A 27,713-nucleotide genomic window follows, 5' to 3' on the forward strand; every position below is an offset into this window, starting at 1 on the left:
ACATAATAAAACAACTGATACATTTTTTTTTAAAGATTTGAATATCTAAACAAATATTTAGAATCACCACTAGGGAGCAGCTGGAAGCGGTGTATACAATGCACACCTTACCTACATTCTACTTTATGTAAGGGTGCATTGGCCATCTAGCAATTCAGGCAAATGCCAAATGGGCTGGACCATTTCTTAGTTGGGTTGGCTGACCGAAATTGACACACACAATTAATATAGATATATTTAAAGAAATATGCAAAAGTTGACATGGCCATCGGCCCATGTTATTCTAATCTATAATGAGCCATTGGCTGATCAGTGCAGAAAACCCTTCTAGGTCAGTGGGCAAAGTACGGCACGGTTTTCTGATAGGATGAGCTGAGGTCACGCAAACTTGCATTCAAAGTCAAACGGGACATCAGCAAAGAGACCTGCTCTGACTGTCATCTCTTAGACAGCCATGAACATGGATTGTAAAAAATTAAAAGGATGCCTATAAACATAGAATACATTGTCACCTCTCACCTCTCACTCAAAATGTAATATTTTTGAGGCCGCTAAAACCATGATTTGGTCAACAGTAAAGTGCATTATCCTTATGATTCCTGTAATGAAAGGTTCTGCCCCTTTGCCTCTTCCGCTGTGATGCGCAAGCCACTCTCCTCTACCCCCAAGCACTCGAGAAAAATGCATTCTGAGCGCATAACATTTCAAAATGTAATTTTGGGAAAAACACAGAATTGGAAGCTTCGTCCCCTTCTCACTGTCAAAAAGAGGAGGGTCTCAGCTTTCTGTAGGTACAATTTTTATTTCTCATCTCTCAATATTCCGCTTAATACTAACTATTTTACAACCAAGATATGATATGGCTTTGAGATATGGAAATGCACACCAGCCATTGCAAGGGCGTAGGCCTATAGGTCTCATCGGTAGTAGCCTACGACTGCAATTTCTTTAGGACATTACATTTAATGTTGGATGAATACATGGCTACTAGCAGAGGGTAGCCTATAATATTTAGAGATAGTAATTAAGTTAATGTGTTGAGTTTCAACTTCCTCAGGTGTTGACCACAAAATAATTAGCCTATGATATTAGTTAGCGCACATAAGATGTATGTCATTCATACCTATTGAACAAAACAAACAAAAATATAATTCTGGAGTCCTATTTTAACCGTAAAATATAGCAACAATAGTCAATAATTGTCAATCCAAAAATTCATGACAATCACTGGATGAGGTTGCACATCAAAATATCTTGAGTGATGGATTCCTTCTTGGACGTGTTAGATGAAACCAGGTATTTCTTGAAGACCTCGGTAGCCTATTTATTACATTTCTTAATAAAGCGTCATGAATGACTTCATCAAATTATTACTCATGGGTTGATGCCACCAACTGTAAAAGTTAATGGCACCAGTGAAAAATGTTAGTCTGGACTCTGGAGCCCTGTAGTAACTAACAATTCCGATAGGTGTTGATTCAGAGGAACATATGACAGACACTAATTTGCGATATTGCCTAAGTTGTTAGTTTGTCTTTTATAACGTATACGGCAGGCAGGCAGGCAGGCAGACTGACTGACTGCAGAGAAGATGCTGAGATAGATAGACAGCACAACAGGGACGAGCAGAGGCACAGTTATAGTGGTGAGTTGTGTTTTTTTTTTACATATCGTATTTGTTTTAAACATGTGCTGGTTAAAAAAGAGGAGAACCACCATGTCTCACCACTCATTGGTACAGAAATGGTTTAGAAACGCTTTACTCTATTGTCAATGTTATGTATCAGCACTACTACCTGTGTCTAAGTTCGGTGTGTGTGTGTATAGCTGGTTGCCTGCCAGGGGGGGTGAGTTGGCGGTGTGCACAGTGACATGGGCTGGTGTGGATAAACTTCCAAGGCAGAATTCTTGTCCCAGTCTGCGCTTGAGGCTACGTGCAGGCTACTTATGTGGATTATAATACATTGACGTATTTGTAGGGGGTAGATGTATTTATCATCTGGAAAAATCGGGTCAATTGTTTTATTGTATGTTGAAGGAGAACAAATAGGTAGAATAAACTATAGGTTTCCTCAGTGCTTGTGTGTCCAGCGGTTACAGTCACTGACTCCGGCACACATATACAGTGGGGCAAAAAAGTATTTAGTCATCCACCAATTGTGCAAGTTCTCCCACTTAAAAAGATGAGAGGCCTGTAATTTTCATCATAGGTACACTTCAACTATGACAGACAAAATGAGAAAAAAAATCCATTTTTTATGAATTTTCAATCCATACCAAAGACAAACTATATTGACAAATTATACATAGCTATAAAACGTGGACGAGCATCCACACTGAAGGAAAAATGTATCGTTCTACAGTAGGCCTACATCTGTCAATCAACTGATGGCACAAACCAGCTCATCAACTCAGCCAGGGAAACACAAACAGTAGGCTATTATCGGTTTTCACACCTTTCATTATGTGACAATGGATCAATCAATAAAATGTATTTATAAAGTCCTTTTTACATCAGCCGATGTCACAAAGTGCTATACAGAAACCCAGCCTAAAACCCCAAACAGCAAGCAATGCAGATGTAGAAGCATGGTGGCTAGGAAAAACTCCCTAGATACAGTAGGATAGGCTAACTGGTAGCCTACAGAATGTATTGTAATATAATAAAATAACAAGGGGCCTATTGCAACCATCGATGGCACTAGATTATCGCAATACACGCAAAATGTACCTGCACAGCTAATCTTAATAACAACCATTATTGGTCACCTCTAACCGGAACAACTTAGTCCTTTTTGAACAGACTAAGGGTGATTTATCTATTTGACAAGCATTCCATAGCCTAATATAGAAATAAAGTACCTAATCGTTTACCACGGCAAATCTACTGTGCCAATTTACCCAACAATTTGTATGAATGGAAAGTGATGTTGGTGTAGCCTATTTTTTAAAATTATTTTACATTATCCAAAAGTGTCTGGTATGGTCATTTCTCATCAAAATATACCTGAACTGTCCATGTTTGAAATGTGTAAATACATCTCGTCAATCAGGGGCATTTAGATACTTGTACCAGAAAGGCGTGGCCCAGAATCAAACTTATGCCAACAAGGTAGGCCTTTATGTGCGCTGAAGGCAGCAGCACGAACTGTTAACCACCCCAGGCCATCATTGAACTCAATTTTGACCTAAGCATACACTTGACATTGTCGGAGCCCTAGTGGAGACCAATATCTATCTTATGTTATTAAGCTACAGTTGAAGTCAGAGGTTTACCTACACTTGGGTTGGAGTCATTAACTCGTTTTTCAACCACTCCACAAATGTCTTGTTAACAAACTATAGTTTTGGCAAGTCGGTTAGGACATCTACTTTGTGCACGACACAAGTCATTTTACAAACGATTGTTTACAGACAGATTATTTAACTTCACGGTATCACAATTCCAGTGGGTCAGAAGTTTACATACACTAAGTTGACTGTGCCTTTAAACAGCTTGGGTAATTCCAGACAATTATGTAATGGCTTTAGAAGCTTCTGATAGGCTAATTTACATAATTTCAGTCAATTGGAGATGTACCTGTGGATGTAAAGTCAGTGCCTCTGTGCTTGACATCACGGGAAAGGAAAAGAAACCAGCCAAGACCTCAGAAAAAAAATTGTAGACTTCCACAAGTCTGGTTCATTTCCAAACTCCTGAAGGTACCACGTTCATCTGTAAATCAACAGTACGCAAGTATAAACACCATGGGACCATGCAGCCATCAAACTGCTCAGGAAAGAGATGCGTTCTGTCTCCTAGAGATTAACGTACTTTGGTGCAAAAAGTGCAAATCAATCCCAAAAGAACAACAGCAAAGGACCTTGTGAAGATGTTGGAGGAAACAGGTACAAAAGTATCTATATCCACAGTAAAACGAGTCCTATATCAACATAACCTGAAAGGCCGCTTAGCAAAGAAGAAGCCACTGCTCCAAAACCGCCATAAAAAAGCCAGACTACGGTTTGCAACTGCACTTGTACTTTTTGGAGAAATGTCCTCTGGTCTGATGAAACAAAAATAGAACTATTTGGTCATGATGACCATCGTTATGTTTGGAGTAAAACAGGGGAGGCTTGCAAGCCGAAGAACACCATCCCAACCGTGAAGCATGGGGTTGGCAGCATCATGCTGTGGGGGTGCTTTGCTGCAGGAGGGACTGGTACACTTCACAACATTGATTGGCATCATGAGGTAGAAAAATTATGTGGATATATTGAAGCAACATCTTCAGACATCTGTCAGGATGTTAACGCTTTGTTGCAAATGGGTCTTCCAAATGGGCAATGACTCCAAGCATACTTCCAAAGTTGTGACAAAATGGCTTAAGGACAATAAAGTCAAGGTATTGTAGTGGCCATCACAAAGCCCTGACCTCAAATGTGTCGGCAGAACTGAAAAGGCGTGTGCGCACAAGGAGGCCTACAAACCTGACTCAGTTACACCAGCTCTGTCAGGAGGAATGGGCCAAAATTCACCCAACTTACTGTGGGAAGCTTGTGGAAGGCTACCCGAAATGTTTGACCCAAGTCAAACAATTTAAAGGCAATGCTTCCAAATACTAATTGAGTGTATGTAAACTTCTGACCCACTGGGAATGTGATGAAAGGAATAAAAGCTGAAATAAATCATTCTCTCTGCTATTATTCTGACATTTCACAGTCTTAAAATAAAGTGGTGCTCCTAACTGACCTAAAACAGGGCATTTTTACTCAGATTAAATGTCAGGAATTGTGAAAAACTGAGTTTAAATGTATTTGGCTAAGGTGTATGTAAACTTTCGACTTCAACTGTATATAAAACAACGGTTGTTGATTATTTTGATAGCGTGCCTTGATGCCAGTGACTCGATTCCTCCCGAATGGAGAGAAAGATAACTGATCTTTTTCAGGGACTCATGAGGCTCATTTGAATTTCCTGATGCAGCAGGAAAATTCTCTGCGACAAAAGAGTGATCAGGTTAAGATCACTCTTTTGTAGGGGTTGTACAGTGTAACAATCTGTAGGGGTTGTACAGTGTAACAATGAGCAATTACAATAGTTGTTACACTGTACTTACAGGAATAACCACAGAGTATTGTGTCTGGACCTCATTTAACTTCAACCCCAACTGACCTATTTTGCTAGTGTCACCATGGTAACTATAAAGATAAGAGCATTCAAGGAACTCAATTCCAGGAGCTAAAATAACTCTCTGTGCTGTTGTAACTGTTAGTGTTATATTTTTGATACGATAATGTCTCTCTCTTAGTCGGGCACATGGCTTCCTGGTTGTGCAGAGTGAGAGCGATTGTAGATGCTGATAGTGTTAGCTTCCTTATAGAAAGGGGAAGTTTGGTGAGCGAGAGAAGGACATATGGGCAGAAGTGTTTTGGGGTTGCATTTACTTTGTTTGAGATTTTTTTTAAAGTGTATCAGAAAGCTACTACAACCAGCTGACAGTGGGGGGGGACTAACTCTCAAATGGATTAACAAGGGAACACTTCATATCAGTTTTGTTTTAATCTGGACTTTCATCTGATCGAGGTCTACAAGCTGAATAAGTTAAGAGTCGTAACTCCCCCTACATTTGTGTGTGAGATTGGAAAGACCGCACTACTGTTATGTGTCATCAGTTAGCATATAGGCTCATGTTAGTGCTGTCATCTTCGCGGTTGGTAGATAACTGACCATTATGACTATACCTGCATGTGTGTGTGTGTGTGTGTGTGTATGTCCCAGTTTTATGACAGCATGCATATCAGCAGATTGTTAGGTTTAAACGGTGACCATGCTATCTGTGCTTTCACTATTACTGAACTGTGGTGAGGTACGGAGAGCACTCATGCCATTCATTAGAAAAGTTTCAACTGTCAGTCGTTGGCGTGAGTTGTGTGTGTATGCTTGCAAGCTCTGCTTACTGTTCAATCTGCATCCTGTTTTTCATAGTCAGGATGAGTGGTGAAATATGATGTGCTGGCAAGTCAACTGACATGTTTGGAAAGAAAAGTGTGTATTCATGCATTTAAGTGTTGCTTAATGTGTTGGCAATTATAGGCCAGTGTTGGTTTTAATATGCCTGTGTAGTGAAAGCAAAAGATACATGGACTATAAGGAAATAGATCAATAAAGTATTTTTCTTCTTCTTCTTCTTCTTATCATCCAGCTATCTCCAGACTTCCTCTTCACTGGCCAGAAGCCTGACAGTGGCTGGGAGCTGGAACAGGTGAGATTTGAATGAAATGTAATGTATAGATGATTACAGGGGAAATAACTTCCTGACATCAAACAAGGAACTCAAAGTACAGTTGATGTGTAAAACAACATTACCTATAGTAAACAAACTAATTCCCCTATTGGGGCTATCTGAAGCAAGCAGTCTTACTTAGTTATCCTCTTCGTACGTTCTGGCACATAAGGCAGTGAGTGACAAGACCTCTCCAATTCTAATGATCAGATGTTCAGGAATTGAAGCTAAGATAGGGCCATGGTGCCAAACAGGCTTTAGAATGTCTGAGGCATTCTTATGTGTTCACATACTCTTTATAACACCAATCAAGAATCCAGTTACACAATGTCATCTTGTGATGTCAGGTGGTATGTTGCACTCCAGTGTTACTGCAACATGTTTCCTCACAGTGAGAATAGAGGCAGGTGCCTTGTTTGCCTGAACCCTTATCTAGCAGATCTGGCTCCAAAACAAATCCTCAACCACTCATCATGGAAAGATGGCACACATCAAGATGGGTATTTATTTTTAATCTCTATGGCACAATCCGGTTGTTCTGGTCAAAAGTATTGCACTATTTAGAAAATAGTGAGCCATTTGGGACAGACACTGCTTATCGTAAGGTTGTAATTTTGTCGTAAGGTTTTGATTTTGTGTGTCCCAAATGGCTCACTATTTTCTAAATAGTGCAATACTTTTGACCAGACAGTCAGCCCATGTGAAGTGGAGTCAAACAAAGTCTGTGTGTGTGTGTGAGACTCTGCCAAACATTTTACATTTAAGTCATTTAGCAGACGCTTTTCTCCAGACCGACTTACAGGAGCAAATAGGGTTAGTGCCTTGCTCAAGGGCACATCGGCAGATTTTTCGCCTAGTTGGTACACTCTTAACCGCTAAACTACCTGCTGCCAAACTCACTATGAGAAGGGTCCATATCAAATGGCTTTAAGCAGGTTCTGGATAGCAAAAGATAGTCTGTAAATCAAATACAACGAATATACACACAGTACATTGACTGCAGGGTCTACAGTCAATCACGGACTACAGGAAGAAATCCAGCCCAGTCACGGACCAGGATGTCTTGCTCCCAGGCAGACTAATAACTTTTTTGCCCGCTTTGAGGACAATACTGTGCCACTGACACGGCCTGCAACGAAAACATGCGGTCTCTCCTTCACTGCAGCCGAGGTGAGTAAGACATTTAAACGTGTTAACCCTCGCAAGGCTGCAGGCCCAGACGGCATCCCCAGCCGCGCCCTCAGAGCATGCGCAGACCAGCTGGCCGGTGTGTTTACGGACATATTCAATCAATCCCTATACCAGTCTGCTGTTCCCACATGCTTCAAGAGGGCCACCATTGTTCCTGTTCCCAAGAAAGCCAAGGTAACTGAGCTAAACGACTACCGCCCCGTAGCACTCACATCCGTCATCATGAAGTGCTTTGAGAGACTAGTCAAGGACCATATCACCTCCATCCTACCTGACACCCTAGACCCACTCCAATTTGCTTACCGCCCAAATAGGTCCACAGACGATGCAATCTCAACCACACTGCACACTGCCCTAACCCATCTGGACAAGAGGAATACCTATGTGAGAATGCTGTTCATCGACTACAGCTCGGCATTCAACACCATAGTACCCTCCAAGCTCGTCATCAAGCTCGAGACCCTGGGTCTCGACCCCGCCCTGCGCAACTGGGTACTGGACTTCCTGACGGGCCGCCCCCAGGTGGTGAGGGTAGGCAACAACATCTCCTCCCCGCTGATCCTCAACACTGGGGCCCCACAAGGGTGCGTTCTGAGCCCTCTCCTGTACTCCCTGTTTACCCACGACTGCGTGGCCACGCACGCCTCCAACTCAATCATCAAGTTTGCGGACGACACAACAGTGGTAGGCTTGATTACCAACAACGACGAGACGGCCTACAGGGAGGAGGTGAGGGCCCTCGGAGTGTGGTGTCAGGAAAATAACCTCACACTCAACGTCAACAAAACTAAGGAGATGATTGTGGACTTCAGGAAACAGCAGAGGGAACACTCCCCTATCCACATCGATGGAACAGTAGTGGAGAGGGTAGCAAGTTTTAAGTTCCTTGGCATACACATCACAGACAAACTGAATTGGTCCACTCACACAGACAGCATCGTGAAGAAGGCGCAGCAGCGCCTCTTCAACCTCAGGAGGCTGAAGAAATTCGGCTTGTCACCAAAAGCACTCACAAACTTCTACAGATGCACAATCGAGAGCATCCTGGCGGGCTGTATCACCGCCTGGTATGGCAACTGCACCGCCCTCAACCGTAAGGCTCTCCAGAGGGTAGTGAGGTCTGCACAACGCATCACCGGGGGCAAACTACCTGCCCTCCAGGACACCTACACCACCCGATGCTACAGGAAGGCCATAAAGATCATCAAGGACATCAACCACCCGAGCCACTGCCTGTTCACCCCGCTGTCATCCAGAAGGCGAGGTCAGTACAGGTGCATCAAAGCTGGGACCGAGAGACTGAAAAACAGCTTCTATCTCAAGGCCATCAGACTGTTAAACAGCCACCACTAACATTGAGTGGCTGCTGCCAACACACTGTCAATGACACTGACTCAACTCCAGCCACTTTAATAATGGGAATTGATGGGAAATGATGTAAATATATCACTAGCCACTTTAAACAATGCTACCTTATATAATGTTACTTACCCTACATTATTCATCTCATATGCATACGTATATACTGGACTCTATCATCGACTGCATCCTTATGTAATACATGTATCACTAGCCACTTTAACTATGCCACTTTGTTTACATACTCATCTCATATGTTATACTGTACTCGATATCATCTACTGTATCTTGCCTATGCTGCTCTGTACCATCACTCATTCATATATCCTTATGTACATATTCCTTATCCCCTTACACTGTGTATAAGACAGTAGTTTTTTGGGGGGGAATTGTTAGTTAGATTACTTGTTCGTTATTACTGCATTGTCGGAACAAGAAGCACAAGCATTTCGCTACACTCGCATTAACATCTGCTAACCATGTGTATGTGACAAATCAAATTTGATTTGATTCGATTTACACTTGGGAGTGTATGACACTTTTGGGAGTCTTCTTTTCTTGCTGATGCTGTCCTAACCCAGTACTGTAGGTCTCCATTTTTTTTTTGTCTGATATGCACACCCAGAGTGAATAACTTGTCTTCCCCTCTGTGTTGGTGTCCTGTAGAGTATGCAGCGAGCAGTATCCTCAGACACCATCAGTACAACAGACTTCAGTACAGGAGACAAGGAGGCCCTACTGCGTCATGAGACAGAGCAGCTCAGCCACTCACGATCTATGATACTGCCTGAAAACGGCAAGGTACTGTACAGGCACGCACAGAGGCAGGAAAACAGACACACACACACACGCACACGCACGTGTGCACACACACACACAGCTGCAGTACACACACGTACACATGCACGTACACATGCACACATGAATAAGCATATAAACAGAAAAACACAGGCGCACAGAGGGGCATCATGCACCTCAAAAATCTGAGGGGACACTAAGTATGTGTGGATGGTTTTGGGTTGGCCCGGAGGGGGGATATGCCCCTGGTCCATAAAGAGGAGAATTTTGCACTTCAAACCTGAAACTGGTTTTTTTCCTGGAATCTAGACCCTTTATCATTATGCTTAATTCTATGTAATAAAATAAAAATATGTGGGTATTGAAAGTAATGTGAGTCTTATTCAGTACATTTAGTTATTGCTTGGTTTTTTAAAGTCTACCGACCTTGCCAGCAGACATGCAAGTTATGATAGTTAGACAAGCTAGCTACTTTAACTTGATTGATTGCCATGTCTTATTGGTAGCTAGTTATGAGGTTGGGAGATAAGGAACCTATCTGGGCTAGCTAAAGCCAACTTCATAAAATTGCTAGGTGGCTAGTAGTATAACAGAGAAACAACAATAACACATTTAAATTACATTATTTATGTATTTTTTACAGGAGAAATCTGAGGGGGCATGTGCCCCTGTGCCCCCTATGAGCATGTTGCCTCTGGGTGCACACCAGTGGAGGCTGCTGAGGGGAGGAGGCCTCATAATAATGGCTGGAACGGAGTAAATGGAATGGCATCAAACATATGGAAATCATGTGTTTGATGTATTTGATACCCTTCCACTTATTCCACTCCATTACCACGAGCCTGTCCTTCCCAATTAAGGTGCCACCAACCTCATGTGGTACACACGTACTCAAACTAATATACACAAGCAAGCAGAAACACGCATACACACATAGACACTATATCTGTCTAGATGTAACAGTTTGTATGTGTTGTTCCTAGCTGGGTCAGCAGTGCAGAGACTGCTCCTATCCTGTGACCAGTGTAGTGGTGGAGCCTCCCTCTCCAGCCAGCTCTCCAGACAGCAACGACGGCTCCACACCAGTGAGAATCACACCTTCTACCTTCCTCCTCCATGTCTCTTCTCCACTGTCCCTGTTGTCCTCTGTCTCCAAACGCCACCAGCCTCACCCACTGCTACTGCCCCCACTATCTCATGCCCCACTCTACCCTCCTCCCCCACCCAATGTTCCCACATCTCCACTGACCCTAATGTTCTCACTACTAGTTAGCTATCACTCTAATGTCTCAAAAACACCATCAACTCTTCCCATCTCGCCCATCCACAGGAGCTGGAGAAGGCAGGGCTGCTGAATAAGACCAAGATAGCAGAGGGAGGCAGGAAGCTGAGGTAAGACAGGCTCATCTTGGAGGGATTGATGTTAATTCTACATATAAGATGGAGTTTTTCCTCAATCCCAGGAGCCTTTCCTGACCATGTGACTTGGTGTATGTTTCAGGAAAAACTGGAATCCATCCTGGGTGGTTCTGGTTGGGAATAGTCTGGTTTTCTTCAAGGATCCCAAATCTCAGACCCCCTCCAGCTGGGTAAGACAGTGTTATCCACATTGAAACACAACTGTTTTATAACATGATAACTACAGTTAACAATATATTAGTCTCTCATGATATACAGTCACTGTCTTATGAAAAACCTTGTAACAACATGTTGGCCCAACATTGAAAGCAGTAACTCCCCGCAATGTGTATTTAATAACTCTAGTACCAAAAAAATGTTTTCAAAATAGCTTCTGGAGTTTCATAATCATCCAACAGAGACAAAAAATGTGTAGCTGGCCAGTTGTGGTTCTGGGTTCCCAGATTAAAAGTATATCACTCATAATAATGATTGTGTGTGTGTTTCTCTCCAGAAACCAGGGAACAGTTGTCCAGAGAGCAGTGTAGACCTAAGAGGAGCTCAGCTACAGTGGGCCAACAATCTGTCAAGCAAGAAGAACGTCTTCAAGGTCAGATACACACCAGGAGGGAGGGATGGAGGGGAGTAGGAAGGGAGGGAGTCACTTTCCTAGCGTATCCCCATTCCTCTACCTTTCACAATGTCCCTCAAACCACCATTTTCATGTTTGGATATAATTTAAATTACATTTTTAAGACACTTTATTTCAGCCTGTATTTTGGGGAAGTCAAATGTGGATATTTTAGTCCTACTGAAATTTTTCTGTGAGAAAACATTATTTCCTCCTCTTGAGAGGAAGTTGTGTATGTGTTGTAGCTGTGTGCGCAAGAGTTAGAGACATTTCATGTCAATTCAATATACCTTAAATGTAACTTTAAGAATTGAAAATCACCATTCGTTTTCACTGCAATTTAAATTCATTTCCCGAATTGACCGAATGGAAATACAATTTTTGGGAGCCGTAGCATACACTACAAGAAGTACTACACTGCCTAGGAAGTAGTGTTTGATTTGGGACTAACCCATGGTATTTGTCTGTCTGTGTGGTAGCTGAGGACGGTGACAGGGAATGAGTTCCTACTGCAGTCAGAGACAGATTCACTGATTAGAGAGTGGTTCAACACCATCCAGAGTGTAATCGACAGGCTGGTGAGTCTCACTTTGTGTGTGTGTGTTTGTGTTTGTGGGGGGGGTCCTTTTTTACAATCAAAAACCAAAGACATCTGGCACCAGTTGAAATTCTCTTCTCTGCTGTGTAGAACCGTGAGAATCCTCTGGAGAATGTCCTAATGTACTCTCTGAGGAAGGCGGGCAGTGTGGAGATGTTGGACCAGAGTGGAGACGAGGAGGACAGTCGAGGGGGGTGTAAAGCATCACGTGAGTTTGTCCTCCATCCACTGCTCCAAGGGTGCTGTTCTTGTGCTGTGGCTGACCATGTGCTTCCTCTGGTGGTGCACTCCCCCCTCCCTCTCTTTCGCTTGTTCTCCCTCTCTCCCCTTTCTCTAATTCTTTCCCTCCCTCCTGCTGCAGTCCCTCGCTCTGCATCCAACCTGGAGAACACAGAGAGGAAGCGCGTTCGGAGCAGACTGAAGAAACTCATCCTGAAGAGACCTCCACTACAGATCCTACAGGAGAAAGGACTCATCAAGGGTAAGATCACTGACTGTCTCTCTCTCTCTCTCTCTCTCTCTCTCTCTCTCACTCTCTTTATCTTGCACTCTCTCTGACTGAGATCACTTAGAGAATGAGATCACTTAGGGGTAAATCCTAAACGACCACACATCGCACCGAATGTTGATCTGCCGTTCATTCAGCATGCTTGGTTTGCAAATGTACAGCCAGCACTCTGTTCAGAGGTGCTAAGTCCGCTCGGCTGGCAAACAGTATTGTGTTCGAGCCTAAAATGCCCAGTGCAGTCAAAAATGTGATTTCCTGTGTTTTATATGGTGTTTAACCACTCTCTAATCAGTGAATCTGTCTCTGACTGCAGTAGGAACTCATTCCCTGTCACCGTCCTCAGCTACCACACAGACAGACAAATACCATGGGTTAGTCCCAAATCAAACACTACTTCCTAGGCAGTGTATATAGTACCAGTCAAAAGTTTAGACACCTACTCATTCAAGGGTTTTTCTTTATTTTTACTATTTTCTACATTGTAGAATAATAGTGAAGACATCAAAACTATGAAATAACACATATGGAATCATGTAGTAACCAAAAAAGTGTCAAACAAATCAATATATTTTATGTTTGAGATTCTTCAAAGTAGCTTCTTTACCCTTTGCCTTGATGACATCTTTGCACACTCTTAGCATTCTCTCAACCAGCTTCATGAGGTAGTCACCTGGAATGTATTTCAATTAACAGGTGTGCCTTAACTTAATTTGTGGAATTTCTTAATGCATTTGAGCCAATCAGTTGTGTTGTGACAAGTTTGGGGTGGTATACAGAAGATAGCCCTAATTGGTGAAAGACCAAGTCCATATTATGGCATGAACAGCTCAAAAAAGCAAAAAGAAATGACAGTCCATCATTACTTCAAGACATAAAGGTCAGTCAATATGGAACATTTCAAGAACTTTGAAAGTTTCTTCAAGTGCAATCGCAAAAACCATAACGTGTTATGATCAAACTGGCTCTCATGAGGACCACCACAGGAAAGGAAGACCCAGAGTTACCTCTGCTGCAAAGGATACGTTCATTAGATTTAACTGCACCTCAGATTGTAGCCCAAATAATTGTTTCACAGAGTTCAAGTAACAGACACATCACAACATCAATTGTTCAGAGGACACTGCGTGAATCAGGCCTTCATAGTTGCTGCCTTGAAACCACTACTAAAGGACAACAATAATAAGAAGAGACTTGCGTGGGTCAAGAAACACAAGAAATGTACATTATACCAGTGGAAATTTGTGTTTTTTGGGGGTACAGGTTAGTCGAGGTCATTTGTAAAGTGACTATGCATAGATAATAAACAGCACGTTGCTGAAGTGTAAAAACAAAGGACGGGTTGTTAATGTAAATAGTCTGGATGGCCATTTGATTAATTGTTCAGCAGTCTTATGGCTTGGGGGTAGAGGCTGTTAAGGAGTCTTTTGGTCCGAGACTGGTGCTCCGGCACCACTTGCCGTGCGGTAGCAGGGACTACAGTCTATGACTTGGGTGACTGTAGTTTTGGAAAATTTGTAGGCTTTCACCACCTTGTACATAGGTCCTGGATGTCAGGAACCACGGTCCCTGTGATGTACTGGGCCATACGCACTACACTCGGTAGCGCCTTAAGGGCAGATGCTGAGCAGTTGCCATACCAGACGGTGATGCAACCGGTCAGGATGCTCTCGATGGTGCGGCTGTAAAACTTTTTGAGGATCTGGGGACCCATGCCATATCTTTTCAGTCTCCTGAGGTGTAAAAGGTGTTGTCGTGCCCTCTTCACAACTGTCTTGGTGTGTTTGGACCATAATAGTTCATTAGTGATGTGGACACCAAAGAACTTGAAATGCTCGACCCGCTCCACTTCAGCCACGTCGATGTTAATGGGGGCCTATTCGGCCCTTCTTTTCCTATTGTCCAACATCAGCTTCTTTGTCTTGCTCACATTGAGAGAGAAGAGAGAGGTTGTTGTCCTGGCACTACACGGCCGGTCTCTGAACTCCTCCCTATAGGCTGTCTCGTCATTGTCGGTGATCAAGCCTCAACACTTGTGTCGTCAGCAAACTTAATGAAGGTGTTGGAGTCGTGCATGACCACGAAGTCGTGGGTGAACAAAGACTACTGGAGGGGATTAAACACGCACCCCTGAGGGGCCCCAGTGTTGAGGATCAGCATGGCAGATGCCTACACGTTGCCTACCCTTACCATCTGGGGGCGGCCCGTCAGGAAGTCCAGGATCCAGTTGCAGAGGGAGGTGTTTAGTCCCAAGCCCTTAGCTTAGTGATGAGCTTTGTGGATACTATGGTGTTGAATGCTGAGCTGTACTCAATGAACAGCATTCTCACATAGGTGTTCCTTTTGTCCAGGTGGGAAAGGACAGTGTGGAGTGCGATTGAGATTGCATCATCTGTGGATCTGTTTGAGCGGTATGCGAAATGGAGTGGGTCTAGGGTTTCCGGAATGTTGGTATGTTGATATGAGCCATGACCAGCCTTTCAAAGCTTGAACTAGCGGTAATCATTTAGGCAGGTTACCTTCGCTTTCTTAGGCACAGGACTATGGGTGTCTGTTTGAAACATGTAGGTATGACAGACTCGGTCAGGGAGAGGTTGAAAATGTCAATGAAGACACTTGCCAGTTGGTGCACGGATGCTTTGAGTCCTGGTAATCCGTCTGGCCTCGCAGCTTTGTGAATGTTGACCTGTTTTAAGGTCTTGCTCACATCAGCTACGGAGAGCGTGATCACACAGACGTCCGGAACAGCTGGTGCTCTCATGCGAAGCGAGCATAAAAGGTATTTGGCTCGTCTGGTAGGTTCGTCACTCGGCAGCTCGCAGCTAAGTTTCCCTTTGTAGTCCGTAATACTTTTCAAGCTCTGCCACATCCGACGAGCGTCAGAGCCGGGGTAGTAGGATATATATTCCACACTATGAGGTTGTTATAATACTGTGAATTTGTGAAAATTATGATAATACCCTGTTAGTGTAAGAACTGTTTGAAAAGACTGCCTGAAATGTCAGCGTTTTTTGGTATGATGGAATTTTGGCCTGACTGGTGAGATCACCTGGTGGTAAATTTGCTAATAGACCAATAAGAAAGAGAGTTACAAACCTCTCTTCTAATAACAACTTGTTTTCAGTTTTTCAGTCCCAACTCTTGACTGCTCCCAGACAGTCTTAGCAAAATTCTTGCTTCAGAAAATACTCTTTGCTAAGAAGCAATTTTTGTTTATTTTTTACCATTTTAATTAAACACAATCACCGCAAGGTACTTAATTGTTAGCCAGGAATGATTTAAAAACATCTGCATTGGCACTGTAATATCCACTTAAGTTGAATTTCAACTTAGTCTCCCACATATGACTAAGTGAAAATTTGACTTAAGTGGAAGTTATGATTTATCCCTCAATGATCTCACTCTAAATGCTAAATCCTCTGGAAAGTAGTGACCTTTCAATTCCATGGAACTGGAGATCTTTCCAAATACAAAAAAAATTCAGTGTGGTTTGAGGAAGTGATATGATGTGGGTTCCTCTGTGTATCTCATGACCTCTAATTTCAGTATTGACTGTAAAGTCACTGTAGAGAAGATGATCTTCACTGTTCTAAATGCCTGTGTTGTTATATACAGACCAGGTGTTTGGCTGTTGTCTGGAGATGCTGTGTGAGAGAGAGAAGAACACGGTGCCTCGCTTCGTCAGGCTCTGCACTGAGGCCGTGGAGAGGAGAGGTATAGCACGGAGGGGTGGAGGTCGAGGGAGGAGGGAGGGAAATGGTGTGTGAGAGAGAGAACAACACGGTGCCTCGCTTCGTCAGGCTCTGCACTGAGGCCGTGAAGAGGAGACGTACAGCACAGCCCTATAGGATTTGATAGGTTTATGTATGTAAATGGATGATTCCAGGGTAACCTAGAGGTTAGAGCATTGGGCCAGTAAAACGGTTGCTAGTTCAAGTTCCCAAGCCAACAAGGTGAAAAATCTGTTGATGTGCCCTTGAGCAAGCAAGGCACTTAACCCTAATTTCTTATTGGTCGCCATTGATCATGTCAGACCCTGGCTGTGACCCCACTCTCCGAGGGTGTCTAAGGGGAAGTTGGAATATGCAAAAAAAAACATTTCCGATTGAAATATGAACCACCTAATTATCATTATTCTTATCATTATTATAATTTGTTGCCAGTGTAAAATGTAGTACCCGGGTGTTGTTGCCAGGGTTAAATGTAGTATGGGTGTTGTTGCCAGGGTTAAATGTAGTATGGGTGTTGTTGCCAGTATTACATGTTCTGTTGTGTGTTTCAGGTCTGGAGACGGACGGTATCTACAGAGTGAGTGGTAACCTGGCTGTAATACAGAAACTACGCTTCCTAGTTAACCATGGTGAGAGAGAGAGAGAGAGAGGGAGGGAGGGAGGGAGGGAGGGAGGGAGGGAGGGAAATGGGCTGGGATCATAGCAACTTACTCTAGGTTGCTTAAATAACTGTTGATTTTGCTAGGTTGCTTAAATAACTGATTTTTTAAATAACTGTTGATTACAGAGCGAGCAGTGACCACTGATGGACGTTATATGTTCCCTGCGGAGTTGGTACAAGGTAGAACTCAGACGAACTGGCAGCACATAGCTTTGAGCCAAATCTATGCATATGTGTGCAATGTCTGCATTTATGTAAAAACACATGTTTCTCTGCCTCTAAGCTTTCCAGCTGCTGGAAGTTTGTATATTGTGTTGTCTTTGCACAGACATGAGCTGAGTAAAATATCAGTGAAAGGTGCATCAGTTACCGTGTTCTTTACACAGTGCACTGGTGCCGTCAAGTGGCTAAAATAGACTACTGCAGCTTGCATTTTGCTCCAGCTAGCCTTTATTGCACTGCCTTAAATCCTGACCAATGTTTCTCAATACTCAATAATGTCTACTGTCTAGACAGTAGTTTACAGTATTAGGTTCTAAACATTAATTTCACATTGGAAACTATTGTAGATATTGGGTTTACAAATGTAACTGAGGATGGCTTGAGAAACGTTGTTCAGGATTGGATGGTTGCTTGTATTGGGGTAGCGTTCCCACAAGCTCTGTCTCTCTGCATTCTAACTATTGCCTTGTTTCACAGACAATATATCTCTGCTACAGCAACAAGCCTGCCAGCTGCGCTGTCGACCAAAAGGACAGTTTTAACAGTGAAATTCATGCATTATCTCTGGTTCCCTCCCATCCCACGCTACATTCCACTCCTTCCTCTCTCCAATCCCCTCCAATGCTCTCTTTCACCTCCCCCCTCCTCCCTTCACCCCTTTCCTCTATTATTCTTTCCCCCCACTAATAGAGAAGCTGAACCTGGACCAGAGTGAATGGGAGGATATCCATGTCATAACAGGTGCCCTAAAGCTTTTCTTCAGGGAGCTTCCTGAACCCCTGGTCCCTTATGGCTTCTTCACAGACATCGTAGAAACCATCAGTGAGTAGCTCCTGAATTCATGAATAAATCCTTCTTCACAGACATAGTCGAATGGGTTGATGGATTGTTTGATGACTAAAGAATTAATTAATTGAATTGACTAAAGAATGAATGAACAAACCAACAAATGAATGTGCCAAATGAGACAGTAAGCCATCCAGAGTCTAATATATTTGTCCGGATGTCTGTGTGTCCAGAGATGTCAGACTACTTGGACAAAGTGGACCGTCTGAAGTGGCTGGTTCTGAGCATGCCTCCTCCCAACCACGACACCATGAGGTTCATGTTCAGCCATCTCAAACGGTATGAGACCTCTCCTCGATCTAGCCAAGTCCCTAATCTGCTTAACTGCAGTATAGAAGACTGACAACTAGATGGCGCAGTGTCCTCAGCCTTGTTCTCAGCGGTTGCCTTTCGATATGTGTTCTGTGAATGAACAGTGTGGACTCAAGAGTGCTGAGGGTCACATACTTTTTTGTCATGGTTGAAACTTTGATGGATCAAGGATTCAGTCACACGAGTAAAATATATGCTCTTCTGTTACATTATGGTACTTCCACAGAACTTGAGAGTGACTGTTTATGTTGTGTTAGTGAGTCTGATGTTTGTGCCAACATGTTGCTCCCATGGATCTGTCTCACTGTCATTCCTGTCTCTCTATTGCTCTCCCTCGCTCTCTCTGAATCTCATTTTCTCATTCTCATCTCCTCTCGTCTCCTATCCTCCGACCCCCCCCCCCCCCCATCCTCTCGTCTCCTATCCTCCGACCCCACCCCCCCATCCTCTCGTCTCCTATCCTCTGACCCCTCCCCCCCATCCTCTCGTCTCCTATCCTCCGACCCCCCCCCACCCCTCTCATCACCTCTCCTCCCCCTCTCATCCCTCCCCCATCCTCTCGTCTCCTATCCTCCGACCCCCCCCCCCCCACCCCACCCCTCTCTTCACCTCTCCTCCCCCTCTCATCCCTCCCCCCCATCCTCTTGTCTCCTATCCTCCGACACCCCCCCCCCCCCCCCCCCCCCCCCCCTCTCGTCACCTCTCCTCCCCCTCTCAACCCTTCCCGCCTCCTCTGGGATCTCTGTGGCTCGTCTGCTGGAAGGAACAGCAACACCACTGCCGCCACCACTGGAACCTCTCTCCTCCATTCTCCCTTTATTTTCTCTTCCCTCGTTCCGTCTCTTTTTTCCTATCCTTTTTTAATGTGGAAGTTTTGAGCAATTGCTGGCTGCCTCTGTGGCTTGGTGGGAATGGCATTTTTAGAAGAATGCCTCATGCTGTGGCTTTAACCCATTCTTGAGTCGGTGTCCCCTCCGCACACACACACACACACACACACACACACACACACACACTCACCCCAAAACCTAACCTTAAGCCTAAAGGTAACCCGAACTCCTAACCAACCCTAAACCTAACCGTTAACCCCTTAACCTAATTCTAACCCTAATCCCCCTAGAAATAGCCTTCATCCTTGTTGGGACTGCGGACTGGCAAAATGTCCCTAGTTGGTCAAATTTTTGTTTGTTTACTATTCTTGTGGGGACTTCTGGTATGGTTAAACATGTCTGCACACACACACACACTTGTGTGTTAAAGTAGTCAAAAGTTAAGTATTTGGTCCCATATTCATAGCACACAATGACTACATCAATCTTGTGACTCAAAACATTTGTTGGATACATTTCCTCTTTGTTTTGGTTGTGTTTCAGATACATTTTTGCCCAATAGAAATGAATGGTAAAAAATGTATTGTGGCATTCTGGAGTCACTTTTATTGTAAATAAGAATAGAACATGTTTCTTAACACTTCTACATTAATGTAGATGATCATGGATAATCCTGAATGAATTGTGAAAAATTACGAGTGAGAAAGTTACACAATTCCAATAACAGGGGAGGTAACCATTTTTGGTTGGGTATGATATTTGAGTCAAATCAAATCAAATCAAAATCAAATCAAATTTATTTGTCACATACACATGGTTAGCAGATGTTAATGCGAGTGTAGCGAAATGCTTGTGCTTCTAGTTCCGACAATGCAGTAATAACGAACAAGTAATCTAACTAACAATTCCAAAAAAAACTACTGTCTTATACACAGTGTAAGGGGATAAAGAATATGTACATAAGGATATATGAATGAGTGATGGTACAGAGCAGCATAGGCAAGATACAGTAGATGATATCGAGTACAGTATATACATATGAGATGAGTATGTAAACCAAGTGGCATAGTTAAAGTGGCTAGTGATACATGTATTACATAAGGATGCAGTCGATGATATAGAGTACAGTATCTACGTATGCATATGAGATGAATAATGTAGGGTAAGTAACATTATATAAGGTAGCATTGTTTAAAGTGGCTAGTGATATATTTACATCATTTCCCATCAATTCCCATGATTAAAGTGGCTGGAGTAGAGTCAGTGTCATTGACAGTGTGTTGGCAGTAGCCACTCAATGTTAGTGGTGGCTGTTTAACAGTCTGATGGCCTTGAGATAGAAGCTGTTTTTCAGTCTCTCGGTCCCAGCTTTGATGCACCTGTACTGACCTCGCCTTCTGGATGACAGCGGGGTGAACAGGCAGTGGCTCGGGTGGTTGATGTCCTTGATGATCTTTATGGCCTTCCTGTAGCATCGGGTGGTGTAGGTGTCCTGGAGGGCAGGTAGTTTGCCCCCGGTGATGCGTTGTGCAGACCTCACTACCCTCTGGAGAGCCTTACGGTTGAGGGCGGTGCAGTTGCCATACCAGGCGGTGATACAGCCCGCCAGGATGCTCTCGATTGTGCATCTGTAGAAGTTTGAGTGCTTTTGGTGACAAGCCAAATTTCTTCAGCCTCCTGAGGTTGAAGAGGCGCCCTTCCGTACCATCAATTATTTTTTAATATTTATTTATTTTTAACTCATTTTGCTGTTTGCTTGGGTAATTAGAGATGGAAGGGACTTCCATGCGATCATGGCTCTGTATAAAACTTTGTATTGCCGTGAAGTCATTTTGGACTTGGACTGTGAAGAGACCCCTGGTGGCATGTCTTGTGGGGTATGTACATTTGAGCTGCATGTTATTTGATTATGCAGACAATCTGGAATTTTTGGCACAGTAATATTTCTCATAAAAACTAGAAGAGAAACAGTTAATGTGTCATCAACCCTCAACCAGCAAAGACTTGCATGCATGTTGTTGATGTTAGTTCTGCATGTGCAGTTAAGGGCAAGGCGTGCTGCTTTCTTTTTAGCCAGCTGCAACTTTCGTAGGTCTTTCTTTCTTGCATATAACTGGACAGCAATCAAGATGGGACAAGACCACAACAAGAACTACTAGTGGGGTTGATTTTTGTGTCAAAAACCCATATACAGTGCATTCGGAAAGTATTCAGACCCCTTGACTTTTTCCATATTTTGTTATGTTATTCTAAGCTGACTTTAAAAAATCCCTCATCCATCTACACACGATACCCCATAATGACAAAGTGAAAACATGTTTTTAGAAAATGTTTGCGAATCTGACAGAGCTTGAGATCTGCAGAAAAGAATGGGAGAAACTCCACAAATACAGGTGTGCCAAGCTTGTAGCGTCATACCCAAGTTCCAGTCAAAAGATTAGACACACCTACTCATTCAACGATTTTTCTTTATTTTTACTATGTTCTACATTGTAGAATAGTTTGGAATAAGTTGGACTGCAGAGTGAAGGAAAAGCAGCCAGCAAGTGCTCAGCATATACAGTGGGGCAAAAAAGTATTTAGTCAGCCACCAATTGTGCAAGTTCTCCCACTTAAAAAGATGAGAGGCCTGTCATTTTCATCATAGGTACACTTCAACTATGACAGACAAAATGAGAAAAAAAATCCAGAAAATCACATTGTAGGATTTTTTATGAATTTATTTGCAAATTGAAATCCTTCACGACTGTTGGAAAAGCATTCCAGGTGACTTCGTCATGAAGCTGGTTGAGAGAATGCCAAGAGTATGCAACGCTGTCATCAAGGAAAAGGGTGGCTACTTTGAAGAATCTAAAATAAAAAATATAATTTGATTTATTTTTAGACTTTTTTTGGTTACTACATGATTCTATATAAGTTATTTCATAGTTTTAATGTCTTCACTATTATTCTACAATGTAGAAAATAGTCAAAAATAAATAAAAACCCTGGAATGAGTATGTCTTGTCCAAATGTTTGACTGGTACATTATATATACAGTACCTGTCAAAAGATTGGACACACCTACTCATTCAAGGTAAAAAAATAATAATAATAATAATAATTCTACATTGTAGAGGTTGGGTGATTGTGGAGGCCAGGTCATCTGATGCAGCATTCCATCACTCTCCTTCTTGGTCAAATAGCCATTACACAGCCTGGAGGTGTGTTTTGGGTCATTGCTCTGTTGAAAAACAAATTATAGTCACACTTAAGCGCAAGAGATCATCCGTTCACCTACTCTGCATCTCACAAAGATACAACGGTTGAAACCAAAAATATCAAATTTGGACCCATCAGACCAAAGGACAAATTTCTACCGGTCTAGTGTCCATTGATTGTGTTTCTTTGTTTCTTGGCCCAAGCAAGTCTCTTCTTATTAATGGTGTCCTTTAGTAGTGGTTTCTTTGCAGCAATTCGACCATGAATTCCTGATTCACACAATCTCCTCTGAACAGTTGATGTTGAGATGTGTCTGTTACTTGAACTCTGTAAAGCATTTATTTGGGCTGCAATCTGAGGTGCAGTTAACTCTATTGAACTTATCCTCTGCAGCAGAGGTAACTCCTTTCCTGTGGTGGTCCTCATGAGAGCCAGTTTCATCATAGAGCTTGATGGTTTTTGCGATTGCACTTGAAGAAACTTTCAAGTGGACTGTCGTTTCTCTTTGCTTATTTGAGCTGTTCTTTCCATAATATCAAATCAAATCAAATCAAATTCATTTATATAGCCCTTCGTACATCAGCTGATATCTCAAAGTGCTGTACAGAAACCCAGCCTAAAACCCCAAACAGCAAGCAATGCAGGTGTAGAAGCACGGTGGCTAGGAAAAACTCCCTAGAAAGGCCAATACCTAGGAAGAAACCTAGAGAGGAACCAGGCTATGTGGGGTGGCCAGTCCTCTTCTGGCTGTGCCGGGTGGAGATTATAACAGAACATGGCCAAGATGTTCAAATGTTCATAAATGACCAGCATGGTCGAATAATAATAAGGCAGAACAGTTGAAACTGGAGCAGCAGCACAGTCAGGTGGAAGTTGAAACTGGAGCAGCAGCATGGCCAGGTGGACTGGGGACAGCAAGGAGTCATCATGTCAGGTAGTCCTGGGGCATGGTCCTAGGGCTCAGGTCCTCCGAGAGAGAGAAAGAAAGAGAGAAGGAGAGAATTAGAGAACGCACACTTAGATTCACACAGGACACCGAATAGGACAGGAGAAGTACTCCAGATATAACAAACTGACCCCAGCCCCCCGACACATAAACTACTGCAGCATAAATACTGGAGGCTGAGACAGGAGGGGTCAGGAGACACTGTGGCCCCATTGAATATGGACTTCAATTAAGAAGCAACTAAGAAGGAAAGAAATTCCACAAATGAAGTTTTAACAAGGCACACCTGTTAATTGAAAAGCATTCCAGGTGACTTACTTTTGAAGCTTTTGAAACTTTTGAAGCTGGTTGAGAGAGTGCCAAGAGTATTCAAAGCTGTCATCAAGGTGGCTACTTTGAAGAATCTCCAATGTAAACTATATTTTGATTTGTTTAACACTTTTTTGGTTACTACATGATTCTATATGTGTTGTTTCATAGTTTTGATGTCTTCACTATTATTCTACAATGTAGAAAATAGTTTTTTTTAAATAAAGAAAAAACCTGTAATGTAGGTGTGTCCAAACTTTTGACTGGTACTGAAACCTAGTGTAGGTTTGGGTGCTGACATGTAAAGTGTGAAATCATCTGCATACATAGTAATTCTATCTTCGTGTAAGACCAGTGGCAAATCATTTGTAAAAATAGAGAACAGTAACCACCCAAAGCAACTGCCCAGAGGGACACAGCACTGTATATATCTGATGCTAGAGAAGCTTCCATTGAAGAACACTCTCTGGGTTCTATTGGATAAATAACTCCAACCATGAGATGGCAATAGATTTTTTTTTATTAACAATTTATGATCATTAACATCTAAGGCTGCACTAAAATCTGACAAACAGCTTCAACTATAATTGTATTATTCATGTCTTTAAACCAATCATCAGTCATCAGTGCAGTAGGACAAGTTGAGTGCCCTTCCCTATATGCATGCTGAAAGTCAGTTGTCTTGATCTCTGAGAAATAGCATTGTGTTTGGTCAAACAAATTGGGGGTCTTTGTGTCTGTGGACATCATGTACTTATTTGTGTGTGTGTGTGTGTGTGTGTGTGTGTGTGTGTGTGTGTGTGTGTGTGTGTGTGTGGTGTGCACCTACAGAATGTGAGGGGGCACAAAGTACATTAGTATCCTGGTCAAGGACTGTCTTTACCCTTAACCAGGATAAGCTTAGATATTCTGAAAAATTGACATTCTTTACATAGAATTATACATAATGATTATGGCTCTAGATCGCATGAAAAAATCTGTTTGAAAAGTGCAAAAATTTCCAGACCACCCCCCCAGCCATCGACACATGCAGATGCACACATGGTGTCCACAGACACACAAAGACACCCAAACTGTACTGCCCACATGCCTGCACACAGACATTGTCCACACACACACTGTCCACACACAGCCATGCCCAGTGAATAAGATAGCTGATGTTCTGAAAGAGCTGCAAAAGGAGTACTTCAGTCTGTAATAAAGCCCTGGCCAGGCTCCACATTGGGTGGGTCTATGCCCTCACAGGCCCACCCATGGCTGCACACCTACCCAGTCATGTGAAATCCATAGATTAGGGCCTAATTTATTTATTTAAATTGACTGATTACTTATATGAACTGTAAAATCTTTGAAATTGTTGCATTTGCATTTTATATTTTTCTGTATATAAATATCTTTCTCTCTTGCCCCCCCCCACCCTCTCTCTCTCTCTCTTCCTCCCCCAGAGTGATGGAGCACGCTAAATCCAACCGGATGTCGACCCAGAACATCGGCATAGTGTTTGGTCCCACCCTGATGCGTCCGGAGCTGGACAACGCTAACATGGCCATCAACATGGTGTATCAGAACCAGGCTGTGGAGCTCATACTCAATGAGTTCGACCGCATCTTCGAACCCAACAACTCAACATCCCTCTGACACCCAGCCAGCCCAGAACACCGAACCCACCCAGCCCCAAGGAACCATTCGAGAGCTAAACCAATCTCCTAGCCCATCCAGCCCCCATCCCAACCAGTCTGAGCCCCGGGCCCATCCAGCCCTAAGTCCAACCAGTCTGAACCCAACTCAGTGACCTGAACCATCTTGGGGCCCAACCCCTATGGTACCCTGTAACACCTTGCATTGAACCCACCCAAACTCAGCCTGAACCAAACACCAAAACCAATAAAACCAACAGAACCAGTACACTGTGAAACTGCACCAGCATCTCCTCATGATGTCTCCTTAGCCCCTGTAGTAGCAACACCAGCCTAGTTTACCTCACCTCACGGAAAGGAGAAAAGCATGGGTAGAGATGGGAACAGGAGGAAAAGCCAGTATGGATGATATGTCTCCACAGCTCCTTTCAGTAGTGTAGTAGGACTGACTCTTCCAAACACAAGCAACAGCAGCAAGACTGTTGACTCTATGTGCCACTATCTATAAACGGTCTACAACAAAGTTAATGCAACGTTTTCAAATTCTATCCTTGTTGTACTAGACTTGTGTCGAACTTGTGTCGTGGCTGGAAAATGCATCCAGACTTCAAACTTCAAAGGACTTCGATTTTGTTATAATGGCAAAGCAATATAACTGAAATACTTACGTTATGTACTTACCTTTACTGAATAGTCTGTGTAGACCTTTGAATCCCCCTGGTGTTATATATATACTATTTGATTTGTATGTTTCAATTTTCATTCAAACGTACTGATTTATTTTGTGAAAGTTTGTACATAAGTGTAATATTCTGCCATCAACTTTCACTTTGGAATGTCCCTACCAGATGAACCTGAGGTAAAGCAAGAACTGTTGCTGTTAAAACTGTTAGAACTGTTAAAGTAAGAACTGTTGTGAAGTAGACAGTTAAGCAACGTAAAACATAGCTTTATTGTAGTAGTTCCTTCAATAAAGAATGTGGAGTAAATGACTTGAGTGCTATGTGATACTTCTTCAGCTTATTAATCAGTCAGTCATGGTTTTGGGTTGTCTGTTGTCGAACACCAGGCCTGCTTTAAAATACTATTTGAAATCATTTCAAATACTTTATCTGTGCTTGATTGAGATTTCCTGGTTTAATGGACCAATAGAATAGTTCAAAAAGAGAAAACCCTGCCCACCTGGCACTCCAGGCAGGCTAATGCAAATGCTAAAGCATTTAAAATGATTTAAAATAGTATTTGAACTGACCTAGGTCTGTTGAGGAGCAATGGGTTGTGTCAGCATGAGAGATACAGGAAGTGTGGAGGTATGTAACACCTCTGTAGAGACAGCTAGGGAAAACATCTCCCCTGTAATTGGTGGAAACACTGTTTTTAATAAATAGAACAAAAGAGGAACTAGAAATGCATATGTTTTTAAAAATGTGGACTTTCCGCAAACAAACTGCCTATGCAGGTTGGATACTTTTATATTGACTGGTTTGGCAGGAGAAGACAGAAACGAACAAGAAGGAAAATAAGAAAAGTAGAAGAAAATAGTGTGCGTTAGATTTTGATGTTTTATGTTATATTTATTCATTTTAAGTATTATTGCAAGTCTCATGGGAGAGAGGGGAAGGGGGAAATAGTTTTGTGACATCAGAGAAGATTTGACTCAAGTAGGGTCTGTCACGGTTCATGAATCCACTGTCTCTCTCTCTCTCTCTCTCTCTCTCTCTCTCTCTCTCTCGTTTGTGTGGGCGTGGTTCCCAATCTCGGCCTGATTGTCTGTGCCAGCTGGAATCACTTATCTTCCCTTTATATGTTCTGTAACCAGTGTTTCTTGTTGTCAGATCGTTGTTACTTCTCTGAGGTTGTGTCGTGTGTCCGTGCTCATCTCTCACCGCCCTTGTGTGGATTATCTGCTGTGCTCCCTCCTACCCATCCGGACACACTCCCCTGGATTTCTCAGCACGCTATCATCGGAAGATGCGCCCTAGTCCCTGGGTCGGATTCCGTCTGAGTACAGTCTGTCTGTCCTGTTGTAAACTGTATTCATTAAACCATCGTTGCTTGCATCTTGCATCCGCCTCTGTATTGTCACAGAACGATCTGACCAGACCATGGATGCAGCGAGTTCAACGAGTCTGACCGAATTCATTTCCTGCAGTATCACGAGAATGGATCAACAAGAGGAGAACATCTCCAGCACAGGTCGGGCAGTACAAGCCCTTGCGACGCAGGTATCCCAGCTGACCCAACAATTACAACATCTGAGGGGTCTCGATGC

At 42.9% G+C, this 27,713-nt stretch overlaps 1 protein-coding gene across 4 annotated transcripts in view; it reads left to right on the forward strand.

Annotated features, from left to right (window-relative positions):
- Positions 1-26,433, forward strand: part of LOC109890794 (rho GTPase-activating protein 15) — a 60,622-nt gene extending 34,189 nt beyond the window's left edge. For 2 of the 4 annotated variants that reach the window (XM_020482829.2, XM_031824709.1), the window contains exons 9-23: positions 6,186-6,245; positions 9,483-9,617; positions 10,598-10,699; positions 10,945-11,006; positions 11,116-11,203; positions 11,527-11,622; positions 12,123-12,221; positions 12,332-12,449; positions 12,603-12,722; positions 16,362-16,460; positions 17,029-17,106; positions 17,265-17,318; positions 18,051-18,182; positions 18,380-18,485; positions 25,250-26,433. In XM_020482829.2, the coding sequence (XP_020338418.1) occupies positions 6,186-6,245; positions 9,483-9,617; positions 10,598-10,699; positions 10,945-11,006; positions 11,116-11,203; positions 11,527-11,622; positions 12,123-12,221; positions 12,332-12,449; positions 12,603-12,722; positions 16,362-16,460; positions 17,029-17,106; positions 17,265-17,318; positions 18,051-18,182; positions 18,380-18,485; positions 25,250-25,442 (1,542 nt within the window). In that variant the 3' untranslated portion in view covers positions 25,443-26,433. The remainder of the gene's footprint in view (positions 1-6,185; positions 6,246-9,482; positions 9,618-10,597; positions 10,700-10,944; positions 11,007-11,115; positions 11,204-11,526; positions 11,623-12,122; positions 12,222-12,331; positions 12,450-12,602; positions 12,723-16,361; positions 16,461-17,028; positions 17,107-17,264; positions 17,319-18,050; positions 18,183-18,379; positions 18,486-25,249) is intronic. The other 2 variants (XM_031824710.1, XM_031824711.1) reach the window with 1 other exon arrangement.
- The last annotated feature ends 1,280 nt before the right edge of the window (positions 26,434-27,713 follow it).

This window comes from Oncorhynchus kisutch, linkage group LG5 (genome assembly GCF_002021735.2).
Source record: "Oncorhynchus kisutch isolate 150728-3 linkage group LG5, Okis_V2, whole genome shotgun sequence".
Lineage (NCBI taxonomy): Eukaryota > Metazoa > Chordata > Actinopteri > Salmoniformes > Salmonidae > Oncorhynchus > Oncorhynchus kisutch.